This window comes from Thrips palmi, unplaced genomic scaffold, assembly GCF_012932325.1.
Source record: "Thrips palmi isolate BJ-2018 unplaced genomic scaffold, TpBJ-2018v1 HiC_scaffold_15, whole genome shotgun sequence".
In the NCBI taxonomy this organism is placed as follows: Eukaryota; Metazoa; Arthropoda; class Insecta; order Thysanoptera; family Thripidae; genus Thrips; species Thrips palmi.
In genome coordinates, this window is record NW_023144624.1 from 6,326,018 (window position 1) to 6,343,536 (window position 17,519).

Consider the following 17,519-nt stretch of genomic DNA (forward strand, 5'->3'; position numbering starts at 1 on the left):
AAAGATCTGTTGAGAGCTGTTTACATAGTGTCTGTCTAGCGCAGAGAACACCCAATGAATCAAAATCGTTTTTGGTTTTCCCGCTGGTTTGAGGCCCGGTACAAAGCGGCAAAAACAATAGCGAACGCTTAGATAAGCTGCGAGACAATGACCCAGGTAGGAAGGGGGTCAGGCACGATGACAAGCACAACGGCCCAGCGAGACGCGACCAGGGTCCAGGCCAGGCAGGCGGCTCACTGCGTACCTCCCGTGTTGTTACATAAAGGCTCGTTGAAGCGCGGCGAGCCAGGCCAGCCCGGCCAGCCCGGCGGTGAAGGTCTCGGTCCCCGACTCCCCGTCCACATGTTGTGAGGCCGATCCGCCGCTCCACTGGAGGGCGCACGTGGGGCCGCCAGGGCCCGCGTGGACCCGCTGGAGGCGCTGGAGGTACCCCGTGGACCCGCGTGGGGCCCCCGGGGCCCGCTAGGGGCGCCATTGGGGGCGCCGCCGCCGCTGGGGACCCCCCTGGGGACCCCTCTTGGGACCCCTCTGGGGGACTCGCCGCCCTGGGGCCACGCGGCCATGGACTACGTATGGTCTCTCGGTGAGGACCCCGTCGTGGAGCCCGCCGAGGACCGGTGTCGCCGAATGCAAGGTACGTTGTGTGTCCGCGCACCGCGCCAAGTGTTGCCGGGCCTTCGGGAAGCCTTCGGGAAGCCTTCGCGAAGGCGGGGCCGTGGTTCTAGTCACGCCGGGCCCGGCCAGGAAGCTCGGCTAACGCATGCACGTTACGCGCCTTGCCTCCTCCCCGGGAGGGCAGGGCGAGCAGCAGGGCGCCGTGTTGCCGAGTGCCCAATTCGTACTGCACTTGTTCCTGGACGTGCGTGCATGTCCGGCCACACCGAAAATCGAAATCGCGAACACCACCCGCTACTGCGCAGTGCCGCAGTCGGCCGCAGTGCTGCCACCGTCGGAGCGGGTCTGGAGAGAGGCGAAGTGTTGCCCGCTAATCTTCTCGCCGCCGTCCGATTATCTCGGCCGCGATGAAAGGGGGGAGGGGGGGCGTGGGCGGATCTCTAGCGGGGAAGGGGCGGGGGCGGCGCGCTCGCAGACTTGCCGAGCGAGAAGTGCAGCGCAGGATGCAGCCGTTAATGTGCATCAGATGCTTTCTATGCAGGCACGCGTGGCAGGACTGGAATCCCCTGCCGGCGTCGGCCTGGACTGCAGGCTGCCCGCTGGAATTCCACGCAAGTGGCTGCATGGGAACCGCTGCTCCCGCTGGAATCGGCTCGCCGTTGACATGTCCCACCTGGGAGATTGAAGACCGGGAATGAAAAAAATGAAACTGCAGTCCTGCGGCGGCCAGACGGCCTGAGACGCCGCATGCTGCATGCAGTTTCCACGAGGAATTCGCGTAGATCTTCTCGGCCCTTATCGCCGTCATCGCGACGCCGCGCGCCGTTTGCTGCACACGAGCCGGGCAGACGGGCAGGCAGCCAGCCGGGCAGGCAAGCGAGCCATGCAAACAGTCACGCTTCCGGATTGTTCAACACGTCCCGATGCGCCCTTTGTGCGTTACTCAAGTCGGCGGCCCGGCTGCGCGGTTCTCGAGGGTGTCAGTTGGCAGCCCTGGCAGCCCTGCCTCCGCGGGGCTGCGCGTCCAGCCGTCCAGGCCGTCGCGTCGAGCGGCAGGCGTGCCAACTGACGCTGGACCCATCACTACACCGCGCGCGTCACACGCAGTAGTGAAAGCGGTGGCGCGGCTTCGCGCTGCACTCCGCGGCCCGCGCCGCGCTACCCGTCCAAAAAGCTGCGTTCGCGTGGAGGGGTCCCCGTCGGTCCCGGTGGACTGCCGCCGCTACCGCCACCCCTGTCGTGGATACGCCACCCCGCGTTGGAGTCTCCGGGCGGGCCGACAACCTGCCACGCCTGCCACCATCCCCCGCCGCGTTCGTCCCGTTCGTTCCGGAGCGGCCGGTGTCATCGTCAGGGGGACGACACCAGCCGGGGGAAACTCCCCTTCCCGGCTGAAACCAGGCTCGGAAGGGAGCGGCTCCGTTTTCCAATTTTTAAAAACGAAAAAAGCTAATAGAAGTTTTTTGATTGACATAACGAGTACATCAGGGCAACGTAAAATTTCACGTAGATTACGATTCTGCACTTACATTTGAAAAAGGGGACGAAGGATTGCGGAAATAATCACGGATTCTGTTCATACGGGCGGCTCGCCGTCAGGTCGTCCAAGCGAGCCATGCAAACAGTCACGCTTCCGGATTGTTCAACACGTCCCGATGCGCCCTTTGTGCGTTACTCAAGTTGGCAGCCCGGCTCCGCGGTTCTCGAGGGTGTCAGTTGGCAGCCCTGGCAGCCCTGCCTCCGCGGGGCTGCGCGTCCAGCCGTCCAGGCCGTCGCGTCGAGCGGCAGGCGTGCCAACTGACGCTGGACCCATCACTACACCGCGCGCGTCACACGCAGTAGTGAAAGCGGTGGCGCGGCTTCGCGCTGCACTCCGCGGCCCGCGCCGCGCTACCCGTCCAAAAAGCTGCGTTCGCGTGGAGGGGTCCCCGTCGGTCCCGTTGGACTGCCGCCGCTACCGCCACCCGCCACCCGTCGTGGATACGCCACCCCGCGTTGGAGTCTCCGGGCGGGCCGACAACCTGCCACGCCTGCCACCATCCCCCGCCGCGTTCGTCCCGTTCGTTCCGGAGCGGCCGGTGTCATCGTCAGGTGGACGACACCCTGCCCGCCCGGCCCGGCCCGTTCGGTCCTTTCGGACGCGCCGCCGCACGCTTCGGAGGCGGCCGACGCGCCTCGCTGGCCACGCAGTGCGCGTTGGGCGACGCGGGGGGCGATGGTTAATCGAAGCGCCGATATTGCACTGCCGGAACCTTTACCTTTGCCGGGGAGCGCGGCCACCGTGACGCACCTATCTCTTTCGGGGACGACCTGCCGGTGCGGCGCGAGTGTGTGTGTGTGTGTATGTGTGTGTGAGGGAGGGGAGGGGGAGGCCAGGGGGATGCACCGAGGCAGTTTCTCGCGCACTGACCGCGCTAATGGTCCGGCAGGCGGTCTTCCGGTGTTAATCGCGCACCCCTTCCCCTCCCCTCCCCTTCCCTCTCAACCCACCCACCCGCCGCCCCCAGCACGTGCCTCCTCGTTTATGCCGTCAAAGCACAGTCAGCTGTTTTTACACTGCTGCTCGTACCCGCACGCGGACTGCCGAATTCACACGGCAATGCTCGCCGGTGGGAACGGCGACGCGGCCCGGGTCGCCACGGCCAGGTCGCGGCAGCGGCGGGGCTTTGGTGTCCGGCGCTCATTTACACACGGCGTCTTTGTTTGGACAACCCCCGCAGGGACAGTGAGTGCGGGGGTGTGGGGCGGCTCAACAAGTGCGTGGTCAGGGCTGCACGCCCTCTGTTTGCCCAGCGTGTTTGTCCGTTTGCTTAAAGGCCGCGCCGTTTTGTGTTGCAGGCCGGAACGACTTCGAGGGGATCGACAACGACGGCCTTGACTTCGGGGACTTGGAGAACTTCATCATTGGCGACGGCACCAGCAGCGAGTAAGTTCAACGAAACAAAAACAAAAAACTAGGCCAAAGACCTACTTGTCTCAAACGATTTTGGATGTAATTGCGTGTTTGTCTTTTTACCTCTCAGTTATTTCGATGACACGACGCTGGTCGTGCACAATGAGGAGGCACGCGGCCACGCGACCGCGCTGTCGGACCCGCAGGAGGATGTGGCCCAACAACAGCAACAGCCGCAAGACTCGAAACCTCCCACCTTCGGCGTCTACGTCATCCCACCGTGAGTGCCCCACAATCCATTTTCACCATTTGTTTTGTAAATTTATTCTTCTTTGGATTGATTTTAAATACGAAATTGAGTTAACTCTAGATAACGATTGTCCTGTCCGTTGCAGACACAGTCTCCCGGAGAGCCCCCCGGACTCGGGGTCCGAGCCTCCGTACTCCCCGCAAGACCATGGCGGGCAGTCTCCTCGTAAGTACAAACTGTGTTTTTTTTTCAGTGCTGGTTGACGCAAAACGATTGAGGGCAATTTCTTTCCGCGGCGCGGTTCGGAAGAAAAATTGTATACCCAGACAATGTACTTAAAATAATGCCAAAAAAGAAGTCCGATTTCTGGTCGGCCACCTGGCTTCCTTCCGTCGCTCGTCTCCTGTCCCTCCTAAGAATTGACGTCAAATACCCGTTTGGGCCAAAAAGGACGAAAAGCAAAGGAACAACAGCCCCAAACCGAGATCGACCGATGCGCCATGGCGCGGCGTCTGGTTTTTGGATACCCGTTTCGGAGTTGCCCATCCGTGGCCCATCATCAATTTCGGCGCTCGGGCGGCCGGTTCCGTGCTTCGCTGCTTCGCTCCGTGCCCGAGGCTCCGCGCGTGGAGTGGCGTGGAGTGGCTTCCAGTGTACTCGGCGTACAGCACGAGGAGCTTCATTCTGCACAAATTACGGCGCGGCGCGCTGGCGGCCTGCACGTGCCCGGAGTCCTCTTCGCCCCGGATTTCCAGAGCGTTGTCTGTCTGTCGCCTAACGCATCGCGTCGCCTCTTTCCACCCTTTGCAGACCAGAGGCTGGGCGCCGCGCGGCCGCCGGGCCTGCAGGACATGCTGATGCACCCGGCGTCCTTCGTGGCGCAGCCCCTGGCGCAGTCGCTGGCGCAGCCCCTGCACATCGCCGTGCCGCACGCCGTGGGCCACCTCGCCGAGGCCCTGCCCGGGCACACGCCCACGCTGCAGGTGCAGGGCGCCGGCGGGGAGACCATCCTGGTGCAGCACTCCGTCGTGCTGGCCGCCATGCCGCCCGCCTCGCCGCTGCCCCTGCCGCTGGCCGAGTGCGACGGCGGCGTGGGCGGCGTGTTCCCGGTGCTCGGCGTCGGCCCGGCCGCCGTGCCCACCAGCCCCGTCCTCGCCACCAAGAAGAGGAAGCTGTCGCAGGACGGTCGCATCCACGTCAAGACTGAGCCCGGCATGGCAGGTGAGTGCCGGTCCACTTGTCCGTTTCCATGCTGTGGCCCGTGGAAATGAAAACAACAACCTCTTGTCGCAGAGCTGTCCCCAGACTCCTGCTCCAACCAGACGGGCGTGCTGGACGACGACTTCGGCATGGACTGCTCCGGGGAGATGTACGGCCTGGAGTCCAGCCTGCAGTGCATCCGCTTCAGCCCCTTCCAGCCCACGGACTGGCACGCGCTGTGCGACCAGAAGTTCATCGAGCTGTGAGTCTCACCTTGCTTTGACCCCTCCGTTCGTGTTTAAAACAGAGAGAAATAATCGTTTTGAAATCTTGCTTGTCCAACCCCAGACCACCGCCAAAGTACCAAGTGGTCGCGGACAAAGGCTTCAACTTCTCGAACGCCGACGACGCGTTCGTGTGCCAGAAGAAGAACCACTTCCAGGTGAGGCTGGCGCTGTGCTCGGCGGGGCGTGGCGCGGAGGCGGCGGAAGAGTTGCCTACCTCCCAGGCGGCCATAGCGCACCGCAACATCGGGATGGCTTTCCCGCGAAAATCGAATGACTAATTAAACGACGATGACCGCTTTCCCCCACAGATCACTTGCCACGTGAAGCTGCTCGGCGACGCGCAGTTCGTGAAGACGGCCGAGGGCTTCAAGAAGATCCTGTCCTGGCAGCTGCACTTCTACGGCGCCAAGACGGAGGCCACGGCGCAGACCATCAAGGTGGAGCAGAGCCAGAGCGACCGGTCCAAGAAGGCGTTCCACCCAGTGCAGTAAGAGCCTGAGCCTCTTTTCCCGCCCACTCGGCTGGGCCGCGCCGCAACGACAGTGCGCCTTAACCTAACCCTACCCCTTCGTCGCAGGCTGGAGCTGCGCGTGGACGAGCCCGTCAAGAAGACGGTGGGCCGTCTGCACTTCAGCGAGACGACCTCCAACAACATGCGCAAGAAGGGCAAGCCCAACCCCGACCAGCGCTACTTCTACCTCGTGGTGGGGCTGCACGCCCACTGCACCGACGACCTGGACTACCCCATCGTGTCGCACAACTCGGAGCGGATCATCGTCAGGGTTCGTATCCCCGTCCCCGTCCTCGTTTGACACCTCACGAACGAGAGCAGAAAATACTGACAGTGTTTGTTGGTTTGCAGGCGTCGAACCCGGGCCAGTTCGAAAGCGACGCGGAGCTGTGCTGGCAGAAGGGCTCCGTCTCGGACTCTATCTACCACACGGGCCGGTGCGGCATCAACACGGACCGGCCCGAGGAGGCGCTCACCGTGCACGGCAACCTGCGGCTCACCGGCCACCTCATCCAGCCCAGCGACAGCCGCGCCAAGGAGGCCATCCGGGAGGTGCGAAGCCCTGCGGAGGATACTTTGGACGCCTACCTCCGTTTGCAGCTTCTGTTTTTATTTTATTTCTTATCCATTCTTTGCCTTGCAGTGCGACACGCGGGAGCAGCTCCGCAACGTGCAGCAGATCCGCGTGGTGCAGTACCGCTACACGGAGGATTTCGCGCGCCACGCCGGCCTGGGCGCGGGCGTGAGCACGGGCGTCATCGCGCAGGAGGTGCAGCACGTCCTGCCCGAGGCCGTGAGCACGGCCGGCGACGTGGTGCTGGACAACGGGACCAAGCTGGACAACTTCCTCGTCGTGAACCGGGTGAGGGGTGGTTTGGAACGTGCTGGGAGCAGTGGTGTCGCGCGACACATGTTCCAGAACCGGCATTAATCTGTTTGCTCTGCAGGACCGGCTGTTCATGGAGAACGTGGGCGCCGTCAAGGAGCTCTGCAAGGTGACGGACAACCTGGAGACGCGCATCGACGAGCTGGAGCGGATGAACCGCCGCCTGACCAACCTGAAGCGCCTGGAGAGGCTGGACAGCCTCAAGTCCGTGTCGTCCAGCGTGGCGCTGCGCAGCCGCAAGGGAGGCCCCTTCGCGTCGCTGGCGGACGGCACCATGTGCTCCAACAAGTTCATCCAGATCATCATCGTCATCCTGGTGCTCATCATGGCCTTCTGGTGAGGCGACCGCGGTACCCTCGTGCTTTCCCACGAAAGAACGTCATTCTAATTCCCCTCTTGCCCTTTGCTCGCAGCCTGGTCGCCATGGCCACGCTGTACTTCCTGGAGTTCCAGCGGCGCGGCGACAACTACGACGGCCCCACCGTCCGGCAGTCCGTGGTGCACGCCCAGGCGCAGGCCGCGCTGGAGACGACGTCGCGGCCGTCCAAGATGCGCCACAAGTCCGGGGCCGCGCCCAACAAGAAGAACGCCACCATGGCGCCCAACGTGTGAGTATACCAGACGCATGGCGAACAGGTAAACAAATCAGTTCCGAAAAACGAATGTCGCCGTTCTTTTGCAGCAAGCTGTCCAAGGCGGACCGCGACGATCTCAAGGGCGGCCGGCAGGGGGGGCGCATGGAGAAGACGGTGGCGCCCCCCCTGCCCACCACCGCCGCGCCACCCTCCTCCACGTCGCCCAGGGCCACGTCGCCGCGGACGCAGCGCCCCCCGCTGCTGGGCCGCCCCTCGCAGTGCGAGCGCGCCGACGCCGAGTCCTGCCTGGTGGGTCTCATGTCAGATTTGGTGGCGGAAGCACTTAAAAATGCCCCAGGATTCCGTGATTCTGCCGTCTTGCCGACAGGGCTGCCTCCGAGCGCCTGGAGGGTAGGCAGCGCTGAGACAGCCCTGTTCGACGGGACTGCATAAGCGCACGGCGTCCGCCCGGGATATTGTGCATCGCGCGTTTCGAGATAGTCGTGGTGCGTGTGCTTATCGAACCGAACTCATGACGCCCGGACCACTGTTTTGCAGACGTATTGCTGTGCGCCCGGCTCGCCCTCCGCGTCCGTCGTCGCGGTGCCCTCCAGCCCCGCGCCGCCGCCGGACCCGCTCACCAAGGCGACGGTAAGGCCTCCACCAAGCAGGAGGATTCCGAGGAGTCGTTTTGCTGTCTCTGTCTCGCACTCGCGAGGCTTCCTCACTCACGTCGCTGCCTCTCTCACTCCCGCCCTCTGCTCGCAGCCGCCCAGCTACATCAACAACAACGCGCTGCTGTCCGCGCGGCCGCAGCGCGCCGCGGACGAGCTCAACAACCTGTTCCCGGACGACGAGGCCGGCGGGCAGGACGCGCCGCGCATGGCCGTGGCAGTGCTGGGCTCCTCGCTGAACCGCACCCTGGGCCCCGAGCTGTGCGACCACACCGCCCCCGCCGCGGAGCTGGACGCGTGCAGGGGCCACACGGCGGGGCCGCACGGCAACTACTCGTACCTGGTGTACATCAGCCGCTACCTGGCCGACCCGGGGCTGCAGCTCCAGTTCAGGTGAGTCCCGATCCGGGCGGGCACCCCCGTGTGTACTGCGCGGCCGACTCACCGTGTCCTTGTGTCCGCAGCTTCTCGCGGCCCTGGCGGAGGCCCGAGCTGTGCAGCTCGACGGCAGCCTCGCCGTGCCCCAGCCGGAACAAGGCGCCCGCCGTGGACGCGGTGGGCGCCATCCAGCCGTCCGGCAGCCCCGCCGACGGCACGGCCAAGCAGCACCTGTCCCGGGGGGCGGGCGCCGAGGCGGGCGGCGACGCTGGGGGCGGCGCGAGGGGCGGGGCCGCCGAGCAGTACGTCCACACGGTCGGCATCGACCGCCACATCACAACCACGGCCATCTTCAGGGTGCCGGTGTCTGAGGCGTCAGGGGTAAGCCGCGGGTTCAATTACTCACGTCTCATACCGGTGTGGCACTTTTCTTGCCCCCAAAATAAACCCCACGTCCTTTCTGTTCTGTTCCAGGACCTGTGCGATCTACCGGCCAAGAGCCTGGGAAGCGATTTCCTGGAGTACCGGATCCAGTTCATGCGTCGCTGCGACGGCTAGACTCTGGCCGCTAGACGACGCGCGGGGCCGGCCCAACCCGTCGAGCCTCTTTGTGATACTTTGTCAACGCTGCATTTAGTGCTGCATTTTAGTCATTTTAGGTGATATTTGACCGGCCGCACCGCCCGCGCGGCACGCTCGCTGAGCGAAAGGACCTTCTTGGCGTGTCGCACGTTGGCGCGGTGCGGTGCGACTGGGTGCGATCAACTTAGAAAATGTTGCACAAAATCTCAACTTCTTTTCTGTTATGTGGCTGTGTTTAATTTTCCTTATCTTTTTTAAGTTTTCTTTCAAAACTTTGTAGTCTTTTTGTTTTGTAAACGTTTTATTTGTTAGCCTGAAAGAAGAAGGGTCCTCGCTTTTGCAGGGTTTTTGATGACCAAATACTATTGCAAGATAAGGTGTAAGGAACCAAGTCGCGCGTTTGTGAAATATTGGCGTATGCCTAAGTGATTTAAAGTTTATTCTATACTCTTTATTGTATGTATATAAAGCTCATTTGCTTGCATTTATTTTATTCTCGACACATTGTAACTAGAAAAGTGCCTTCCTCGTTAAAAGTTGCATTTTGTAAATAATATATGTATTTGTGATTGTAAGATTCGTGTAAAAGTTACGCAGTAATGATAGGACTTACTTAATGACCTGATGGTACAAGTAACTATGACCCTCGCCGCGTGCGACGTAGAAGCATTCTGCCCCGATAGGTTCAGCTTTGCGAGGGCCTTGTAGCTCAAGTTTTAGTTTAGGTTTTAGCTGAAATCGTCACCCGGTTCCTTGCCCGCAGCAGCTGGTGACACTGGTGACGGGACGCGCGGTTCCCGAACCTTGTCCGAGGTCCTTGCGTTATTTTTTTAATCCTCTTCCGAGTGGCGCGGCAGAGGCGCCCTCTGCGGGGACATTCAGACTTTGAGATAGTTAGAAGGAAGCCGGGCAACGTTTGCGAGGCGTGCTCGCTAGTGTCGGCGCGCGGCGGGGAGAGCGTCACCTCCATGACTGGGCTGTCCATGACACGCCCCGCTGCAGCCAGCGAGCGCTGCAGCCATTCCATTTTCTTATTTTTTCACATCCCTGTAATTTGTTTTAAGCGCAAATACCACAGCATCATTCTCACTTTGAAATTATTCCTTTTAAGTGCCGAGTACTTAATGGAGTTCGTCACGACTTGGCGCAGACACAATGTAAAAAGTGGAGGCAAAACACTTAAATGTGTGTACTTTTGCCCCGCGTGCGACGTGCGAGCGGTAGTGGTTGTAATCATGATTGTATTTCCTGTGCAATAATTGTAATAAGTGTAGAGGTGCGAATCAGGATTAGTTATGTTTTGTTTTGATTTCTATGTCTGCATTTTAATGGGCGTGGGTTCATTTCCCTGTGGGCCCCGCTACATAAAAATAATTCCTGTTACTGTTGTTAAATTTTTATCATTGTGAGGATGAGTCTCTTTTCTCTCTCTCTCTCTAATTTTGTTCTTTAGCTTTTGTGTGTACATTATATCCTAGACAAAGGCAATCCTAGTCATTTGCTAATCGCCACAAACCTTTCAAATTATTTTATGTGAGTTAGGACTTCAGTCAATATGAAAAGGAGACCTTCGAAACAGTTCTGCCCAATTTATTCAGTTAAAAATAGCGGTTTCATCAGGAATCAAATTATTTCCGATTTGAAACGAAATGAATTGTTTGGAGAGTAAGGTTGAGGTGGAATGTGCAGAGGTCTCTAGTTCCTGTGTTGCCAGTAGGAGTGGTGTTAGACATCTCAATGTATTAATCTGCTTGTCAGTACACGGTCTAAATGGTTTTGTTGTAAATCTACTGTAAATATAGTTTGTAAGACGACGTCCAGCTCAGTAGACGTTAACTCATTTTGAAAAGACATTTTATGTGAAATAACCTGTTGTGAATTTGGAGACGTGCTTTTCCGTGCATTTGCGGATGGTCTCGTTCACTCTAGCGGCACGTTCCGAAAAGAGCTTCGGCACGCTTTCTACCTAGAAACGACCAGTATCAGAAAACATAATCAAAACTTCTATGTCATGAATTTATTGTTTGTTGTATTTTTTCGCACTGTACGTTCACGCTCGTTAAGAGATTACTCAGAGATCCATATTGTAATTACTCTAGACATTAAGAAATATTACGCGTACTTGCCACACCGTTAACAAGATTTTATGGCAATGCGATCAACTACGTGGGAACCAATTTAGCGATTTGTACAAAACGTGTGGAATGACAGTGAGAATATGAAAACCAGCCGGGAAGTCACTTTGTGTTGCTCTTCAATTTACTGTCCCCTCATCCCTCACTGAACGAGTAGCTGTCGGTTGGCTTAAAGTAGTTACGAGTGCGCACGCCAGTACGTACAATCGGCGAAGGCAAGAATTGACCTTTACAGTAGCTTACCTCTAAAGCATACACAGCGGAATTACACCTACACTACACCGTCATCCTCCTGTACCACGGAGGTAAATACAACTTCTTCAATATGCCTCTGGATAAGCGGATCTTTTTTCCACGGCGGCGAAGCCACGGCCACGCGTCCACCACGCCGCCCCGCTCGTGACGCTGTCGGCACCGTGTGCAGGAGGCCCTGATGCGCCAGCTTTGCAGCAGGCTTTGCAGCAGGCTTTGCAGGGCCACCGAGCAAACACACTTAGGAGGAAATGTGGCCCAGCAACGACCTCGCAGCCACGGAGATAGATAAGGACCAGGCAGACCCGGTGTAGGGATAAAAGCTCCGAAGCCCGACCGCTAGAGCCAGAGTCGGCCGGAGTCACAGACCTTCGCAGACATGTCCAACCTGGCGTTCCTCGCGGTGCTGCTGACGGGCTGCTTGGTGGCGAGCAGCGTGCCCGGCGGTGCTGCAGCCGCGTCTTGGGGCCTCGTCGATGCAGGTGCGTACTCCCGCACGTGCCGGCCGTGTGCGTGTTGTGCTTGATCCTCACTGCCGCGTCCTGGCTGCTGTAGGGGGCGATCCAGCGGATGACCTCCTCAGCGCGATAGCGGTCCCGGAGCTCCTCGATGACGACGACGGCGCCGACGACGACCTGGAGGTGATCGACCTGAACGAGGTGCTGGAGAGCAGGGCGCAGGCCGGCGGCGGCGGCGTGGAGACGCAGCGCTGGAAGCCGAAGCTGAAGCGGTGCAAGGGCGGCCCCTGCAGGAGGAAGTGCAACGCCAAGGGCAAGAACGGCGCCTGCGCGCTCGTGTGCGTGTGCTGGAAGTAGGCGCCAGCGGCACGGCTTGTTTTATCCGCAAATATATTTATTTTCTCAATTTTACATTGAATCGGCATTGTGACTCCCGCCTCGCTCCCCATGAATGCGCGTGAGGGGTACCCCTCCCAGCGGGTACCCCTCCCTGCGGGTACCTCGAGAAGGCCCAGCCCGCGCGGCCGGTCTCGCCGCCCAGCCCCTCGGCCAGTCGGCCAGGCTGACTCAGTCCGTGCGCGGCCTCTGAGCGGCCCGGAAGACGAACGGCCGTTCCAGGACCGACTCACTCGAACCCTCGCGACCACACGAAGTGCAGTGCGGTGCAGTGCGGCGACAACCTCGCGCGACAACATGTGCTGCTGATGGGCTCCTGCAGGACACGCCAGAGGACGACGACGACCATGACGACGACCTTCCGCCGGTAGGTGGCACTTAGGTGCAGTAGGGGGCACTAGGTGCACTGAGTGCACTAGGTGGCTCGCAGAAGCCCAGATCGCGCAGCAGGACTCTGTGTCCACCGTCTGAAGTAGTTCAACTCCTCGAACCCAGCGTTGCAGGAGCGCTGACGCTGTGGCTGTAGACCCGCTGATCCCCGTACAGAACCAATCAGACTACCGCTCCACTCGTCAACTGTTTCGCCAGCTCTTCCGAGCTGTGTTTTAACTTTAGTATTGGTTGCCCTTCCGGCGCAGGCTGGCACAGGCCTCGTTGCGCCCGGCTTGGCGACGCACTGCTCGATGGCGTGCCGGCACGCACCAAGGGCCCCAAAGGGCCCCGAGTAGTTAGCGGCCCCGCGCCGCGCCGCCCGATGAAAGCAAGACCGATTTGGAAAGGGAAACAAGAGAAGAATGCTGCCGGCCTGCCGGCCCTGCGCATCCTCTCCGATCCCCTCGGCGGACAGGTGGGGCCCGCGCCTCAAGGGCCGCTCTGGGTCTGGGTCACGGACAAAGAAACGAAAGCGGCCCACCGATAAGACAACAACAACAGCAACCTGACCTGTCCCGCAGCATGCCGCACCGGACCGCACCGGACCGCCCCACAGCTGGACCGGCCGGCCGGGCCGCTGGGCGGGGCGGGAGGGCAGGCCAAGAGTCGTGGGTGGAGATACCCCGCGCCGCGCCGCCGGGCAGGCAGGGGGTATGGACTGCGGATCGATCGAGGGGTGGCTGGTGGGCCCGGGGTGCAGCCGGCACTGCACGGTGCACCCGGGCGGCCGCGGGCTGGGCTGTGCTGGGCTGGGCTCCTCCGCGGGATGACGATGGAGGGCGCTGCGCGTGTCCTAAGCTAACCCAAGATGGAAGCAAGTGTTGCCTGGACCGCTCAGACACATCATTTACCAGTGCGCCCACTAGTACAGCGGTTCTCAACCTTTCTCGGCTCGCGACCCCAAATTTGTAGCCAAAAATTTCCGCGACCCCCAGGAAAAGTTTCGCGACCCCACGGGACCCCTCCTTTAGCATGCCACTGCGTCTGATCCGAGGCGGGCATTTTGCTCCCTCAACGGGCAATTGGTCTTTGGACCTTCCTTTAGCATGCCTCTGTTACGGAGTGCGATTATCAGTCTTAGTTTGGGAGCAGTATTGTCTCAAAGTTGGCCAAAACGCTCAGAAATGTCTTTAAAAAATCATGTTTTGGGTCGATTTTAAGCAGCCACTGCGTCTGATCCGAGGCGGGCATTTTGCTCCCTCAACGGGCAATTGTTCTTTGGACCTTCCTTTAGCATGCCTCTGTTACGGAATGCGATTATCAGTCTTAGTTTGGGAGCAGTATTGTCTCAAAGTTGACCAAAACAGGCACAACGATTTTTCAAAGACATTTCTGAGCGTTTCGGCCAACTTTGAGACAATACTGCTCCCAAACTAAGACTGATAATCACACTCCGTAACAAAGGCATGCTAAAAGAAGGTCCAAAGACCAATTGCCCGTTGAAGGAGGACGAAATACCGCCTCGGGTCAGACGCAGTGGCTGCTTAAAATAGGCCCAAAACACGATTTTTCAAAGACATTTCTGACCGTTTTGGTAAACTTTGAGACAATACTGCTCCCAAACTAAGACTGATAATCACACTCCGTAACAAAGGCATGCTAAAAGAAGGTCCAAAGACCAATTGCCCGTTGAAGGAGGACGAAATACCGCCTCGGGTCAGACGCAGTGGCTGCTTAAAATAGGCCCAAAACACGATTTTTCAAAGACATTTCTGACCGTTTTGGTAAACTTTGAGACAATACTGCTCCCAAACTAAGACTGATAATCACACTCCGTAACAAAGGCATGCTAAAGGAAGGTTCAAAGACCAATTGCCGGTTGAGGGAGCAAAATGCCCGCCTCGGATCAGACGCAGTGGCTGCTTAAAATCGGCCCAAAACACGACCCCAGCTACCTCGCCGCGACCCCTTAAAATTTTTTCGCGACCCCACTTGGGGTCGCGACCCTAAGGTTGAGAACCACTGCACTAGTACCAATCAACTCTAGCTTAAAGTGAAACCCTTCGGGACGGCCCGGACCCGTGCCTCCTTATCCCATTCCACCGGCCGCGCGCAGTCGCGCACCCTCGCCACGCCCGCCCGAGCACCGCGCCGCTCCACCCCACCGCCCTGTCATGCATTGTCACACACGCGTCGTCACGCGTTTGTCACGCGCCGACGGCCAAGTCTGTTTTCACCGTCGGCGTGTCTCGAGCGAGCGACCGTTTGGTGCCGTTTGGTCGACCTTCGGAAATTGGGCCGCCGATAGTGCACCGGAAAAAAATAATGAGTAAACTGCAGTGAGTAAAGTGCAGGGAAAATCTCCGAGATGAGACCAAGATCAACAGCCGAAGCCGAATTTTAATGCCACCCACTATACTTGTTTTGGTCGACAGTTGACGATTAAATAATAACGTCATGGAAAATTTTAGTACGTCGACGCGTCGTGCGCTTTTCGTGTGACTGTACGCGGGTTGGCTTTCCATGTTTTCATGTTGGTAGTGTTTGGCACATGGGAGACTTCGCCGACCACGCGAAGGGCGCACGCAGCGGCATGCCTGGCTGGCCGGCCTGGCGGTCCACGCCGTCCACGCTCCATTTCGCGGCGACATGGCGGCACGGCGACACGGCGACACGGAGGACACGGAGACATGGCCGCGACGTGACATTAACCTCGATTATGAGGGAAGCCCCTCCCGTAACGACACGAGAGGGAAATGAAAGGACTTTCGCTGGCGGCGTCCTCCAAGGCCGCTTACATTTCGCGGTGATTTCGGTTCGGCCGCGAAATTGGAGCCGCGGAGCGGATTATTGGCCGGGGGGGGGGGGGGGGGGGGGGGCGGGAGGGGCCTTCCGTGAGGATGACGAGCAGAGCAGCCCGGCCAGTGACTCCTCCGGCGTCTTATTTAGGACCGCGATGCTCCAAACGAGCGGTTCCTGTAATTGTAGCTCCTTTCTCTCCCAACAAGCATCAGAGCATCAGGTCGGATTCATCTCACTCTTGAGCACACTGCTGTGTTTTCATTCCAACAACTTATAGCTTTTGATTATTTTTTTCTCACGACGGGTGGCTTAGGAGTCTAAGCCTGAGGAGGCGTGCAGGTGCGATCAGGTGTCCCAGTCACAGCGGGCTAGGTGTAGAGGGCCAGGCAGGCGGCGAGGCGGGCTAGGAGACTGCTTGTCCCGGCCGGCGAGCCAAAGCGGTGGCAAGTCCCTGTGCGGGGCAGTGCGGGGCGGGCTGGCGGCCGGGCAGGCTGGGTCGCGGTGCAGCCGCGCGACCCCGATAAAGGCATGAAGCAGTGGAGTGGGCCGATTCGCCGCTCTGTCTCTCTCCCACCCCCAAGGGAACGCCAATGAGAGAGAGACAGAGCGACGAAGCACTATTTCGGATTCAGCCTGCTGGACACGGCGGCACAGCGCGTGCGTGCAGGGGTCGCGCGGAAAACAACTCAGCAAGGGACCGTTAACGCGAACCGACACACTGTGCGCTGTTTAGAGAAAATTCCACACTTGGTGTGTGGATTTATATTATTTTCCTCTTGGACTTTCGGTCTCGGCCAGTGAACGACAACAGCAATCAACGTCGGGGCGCGTCCTCGCCGTCGGCGACCCGAGGCGCCACCCCACTGTAACGGCAGAAATAATAAGGCGTCCGTGTCCGCCCCGCGTCGGGCTGCGGGACTGCGGGACTCCGGGCCCTATTTTCGCCACGGGACGGACGCGACGGCAAAACCGTGGCAAAACCCTCACTAGGAATGCTGGACTCGCTTGTCAATTCGCGTCAACATCCAGATTAAGAAGCAGAGATGGATGTGTGAGTGTGTGTGTGTGCGTGTGTGTGAGGCGCACCTGACGGAAAGGTGAGGGGGAGCGGAGGGGGGTCGCGTCTGGAGTGCGCCCGCCTGTCGCGTGGCCTGCTTTTCTTCAGGAACCTGTTTTTGAGAAGAGCATCGGCCATCTCTGCTCGGCGGGGAAGAAGACCGTTTCCTGCATCCGCGCTTAGCGGCGGCCCCTCGTGGCCTCTAGCAGGACGGACAGGCGGATAGGCAACCCCGGCCAGGGCGTGGCGGCGCGGCTCGCGGACGGACCCTAACGGGACCGTGCCATGCGCGAAGGCTGGATGCAGGGAAGTCCCATACAGTCGCGAAATCGAATGCCGCGTCGCCGCGCGGTCGCCGTTTCGCACGGCGGGGCGCGGCGTTTCTAGGACTGCCGCGCCGTTTGAATCGCCTGAAATGCGGGGCGTCGTCGGCGAGGTGTCGGGGCCGGCGCCGTGCTCCGGACGCCAGACCGCCACCGGACAAACCGGCCTGGCGGTGGACTCGCTCATTACTTTTGCCCTCCGCGTCGTACGCCGTGCCTCGTGCATGTCCATGGGAATCGGTTTCCATTTCGGATGAGGCCGTTTATGCAGTCCGCCGCCATTCGAGCGATTCCGTCGCTCTGTCTCTGTCGCACGCCCGCGGGACGCCTGGGGACGCCCGCGAGTGCGAGGAGGGACAGAGCGCGACACATGCATGACTGGGACGCGGCGACGACGCGCTGCTCCCGTTCGGCTTGGTTCATCCCGCCCCGGTTCCCACTGCTTGCTCTTTGCGCGTGGACCGACTGGAGCCTGGAGGTGACGCCGCGCCGCCTCGCCAGCCGCCCGTTTTATGGCCGTCCAGCGCCTCATCCTCGTCCCCGCTCCGCCGCGGCGTATGCATCCATGCATCCAGGACGGCGGCGTTCCCACCACAGCCACCAGCGGCGATCCAAACTGAAAAAACTCCGCGAAAACCGGATGACAAATATTGAGATTTTAATAAACCTATTTGGAACCGGATACCAGACCGGTTTGTTGAATCGCACTAGGAAAACGGAGGCAGACAGATGGGAGTCTGGTGGAATCGGATCGGTGCGTGGCTCTGAACCCGGGACTTGGCCTGTTCCAGGACGACGCTGCTGCTGGCGCTGCTGGTGCTGGGCGCGGCCGCCGAGGCCGAGGAGACGGGCGCCGGCTTCCTGCAGTCCGTC

At 60.0% G+C, this 17,519-nt stretch overlaps 2 protein-coding genes across 3 annotated transcripts; both read left to right on the forward strand.

Annotated features, from left to right (window-relative positions):
* The first annotated feature begins 527 nt into the window (after positions 1-527).
* On the forward strand, positions 528-11,091 carry LOC117641129 (myelin regulatory factor-like protein). The gene is made up of 18 exons (XM_034378245.1): positions 528-634; positions 3,454-3,541; positions 3,639-3,788; positions 3,904-3,983; positions 4,569-4,803; positions 4,846-4,979; positions 5,052-5,220; positions 5,307-5,400; positions 5,554-5,732; positions 5,823-6,027; positions 6,108-6,308; positions 6,400-6,618; positions 6,704-6,978; positions 7,056-7,250; positions 7,325-7,445; positions 8,034-8,284; positions 8,356-8,650; positions 8,744-11,091. Exons 1-18 carry the CDS (start codon positions 562-564, stop codon positions 8,825-8,827), a joined length of 3,048 nt encoding a protein of 1,015 aa, XP_034234136.1. The 5' UTR covers positions 528-561; the 3' UTR covers positions 8,828-11,091.
* A 468-nt stretch (positions 11,092-11,559) lies between these two features.
* Positions 11,560-12,114, forward strand: LOC117641252. Of its 2 annotated transcripts, none has more exons than XM_034378413.1 (2): positions 11,560-11,720; positions 11,794-12,114. In XM_034378413.1, exons 1-2 carry the CDS (start codon positions 11,618-11,620, stop codon positions 12,051-12,053), a joined length of 363 nt encoding a protein of 120 aa, XP_034234304.1. In that variant the 5' UTR covers positions 11,560-11,617; the 3' UTR covers positions 12,054-12,114. The 2 variants fall into 2 exon arrangements, with proteins under 2 accessions (XP_034234304.1, XP_034234303.1); XM_034378412.1 differs by having other exon boundaries at positions 11,562-11,713; positions 11,787-12,114.
* Positions 12,115-17,519: the final 5,405 nt, after the last annotated feature.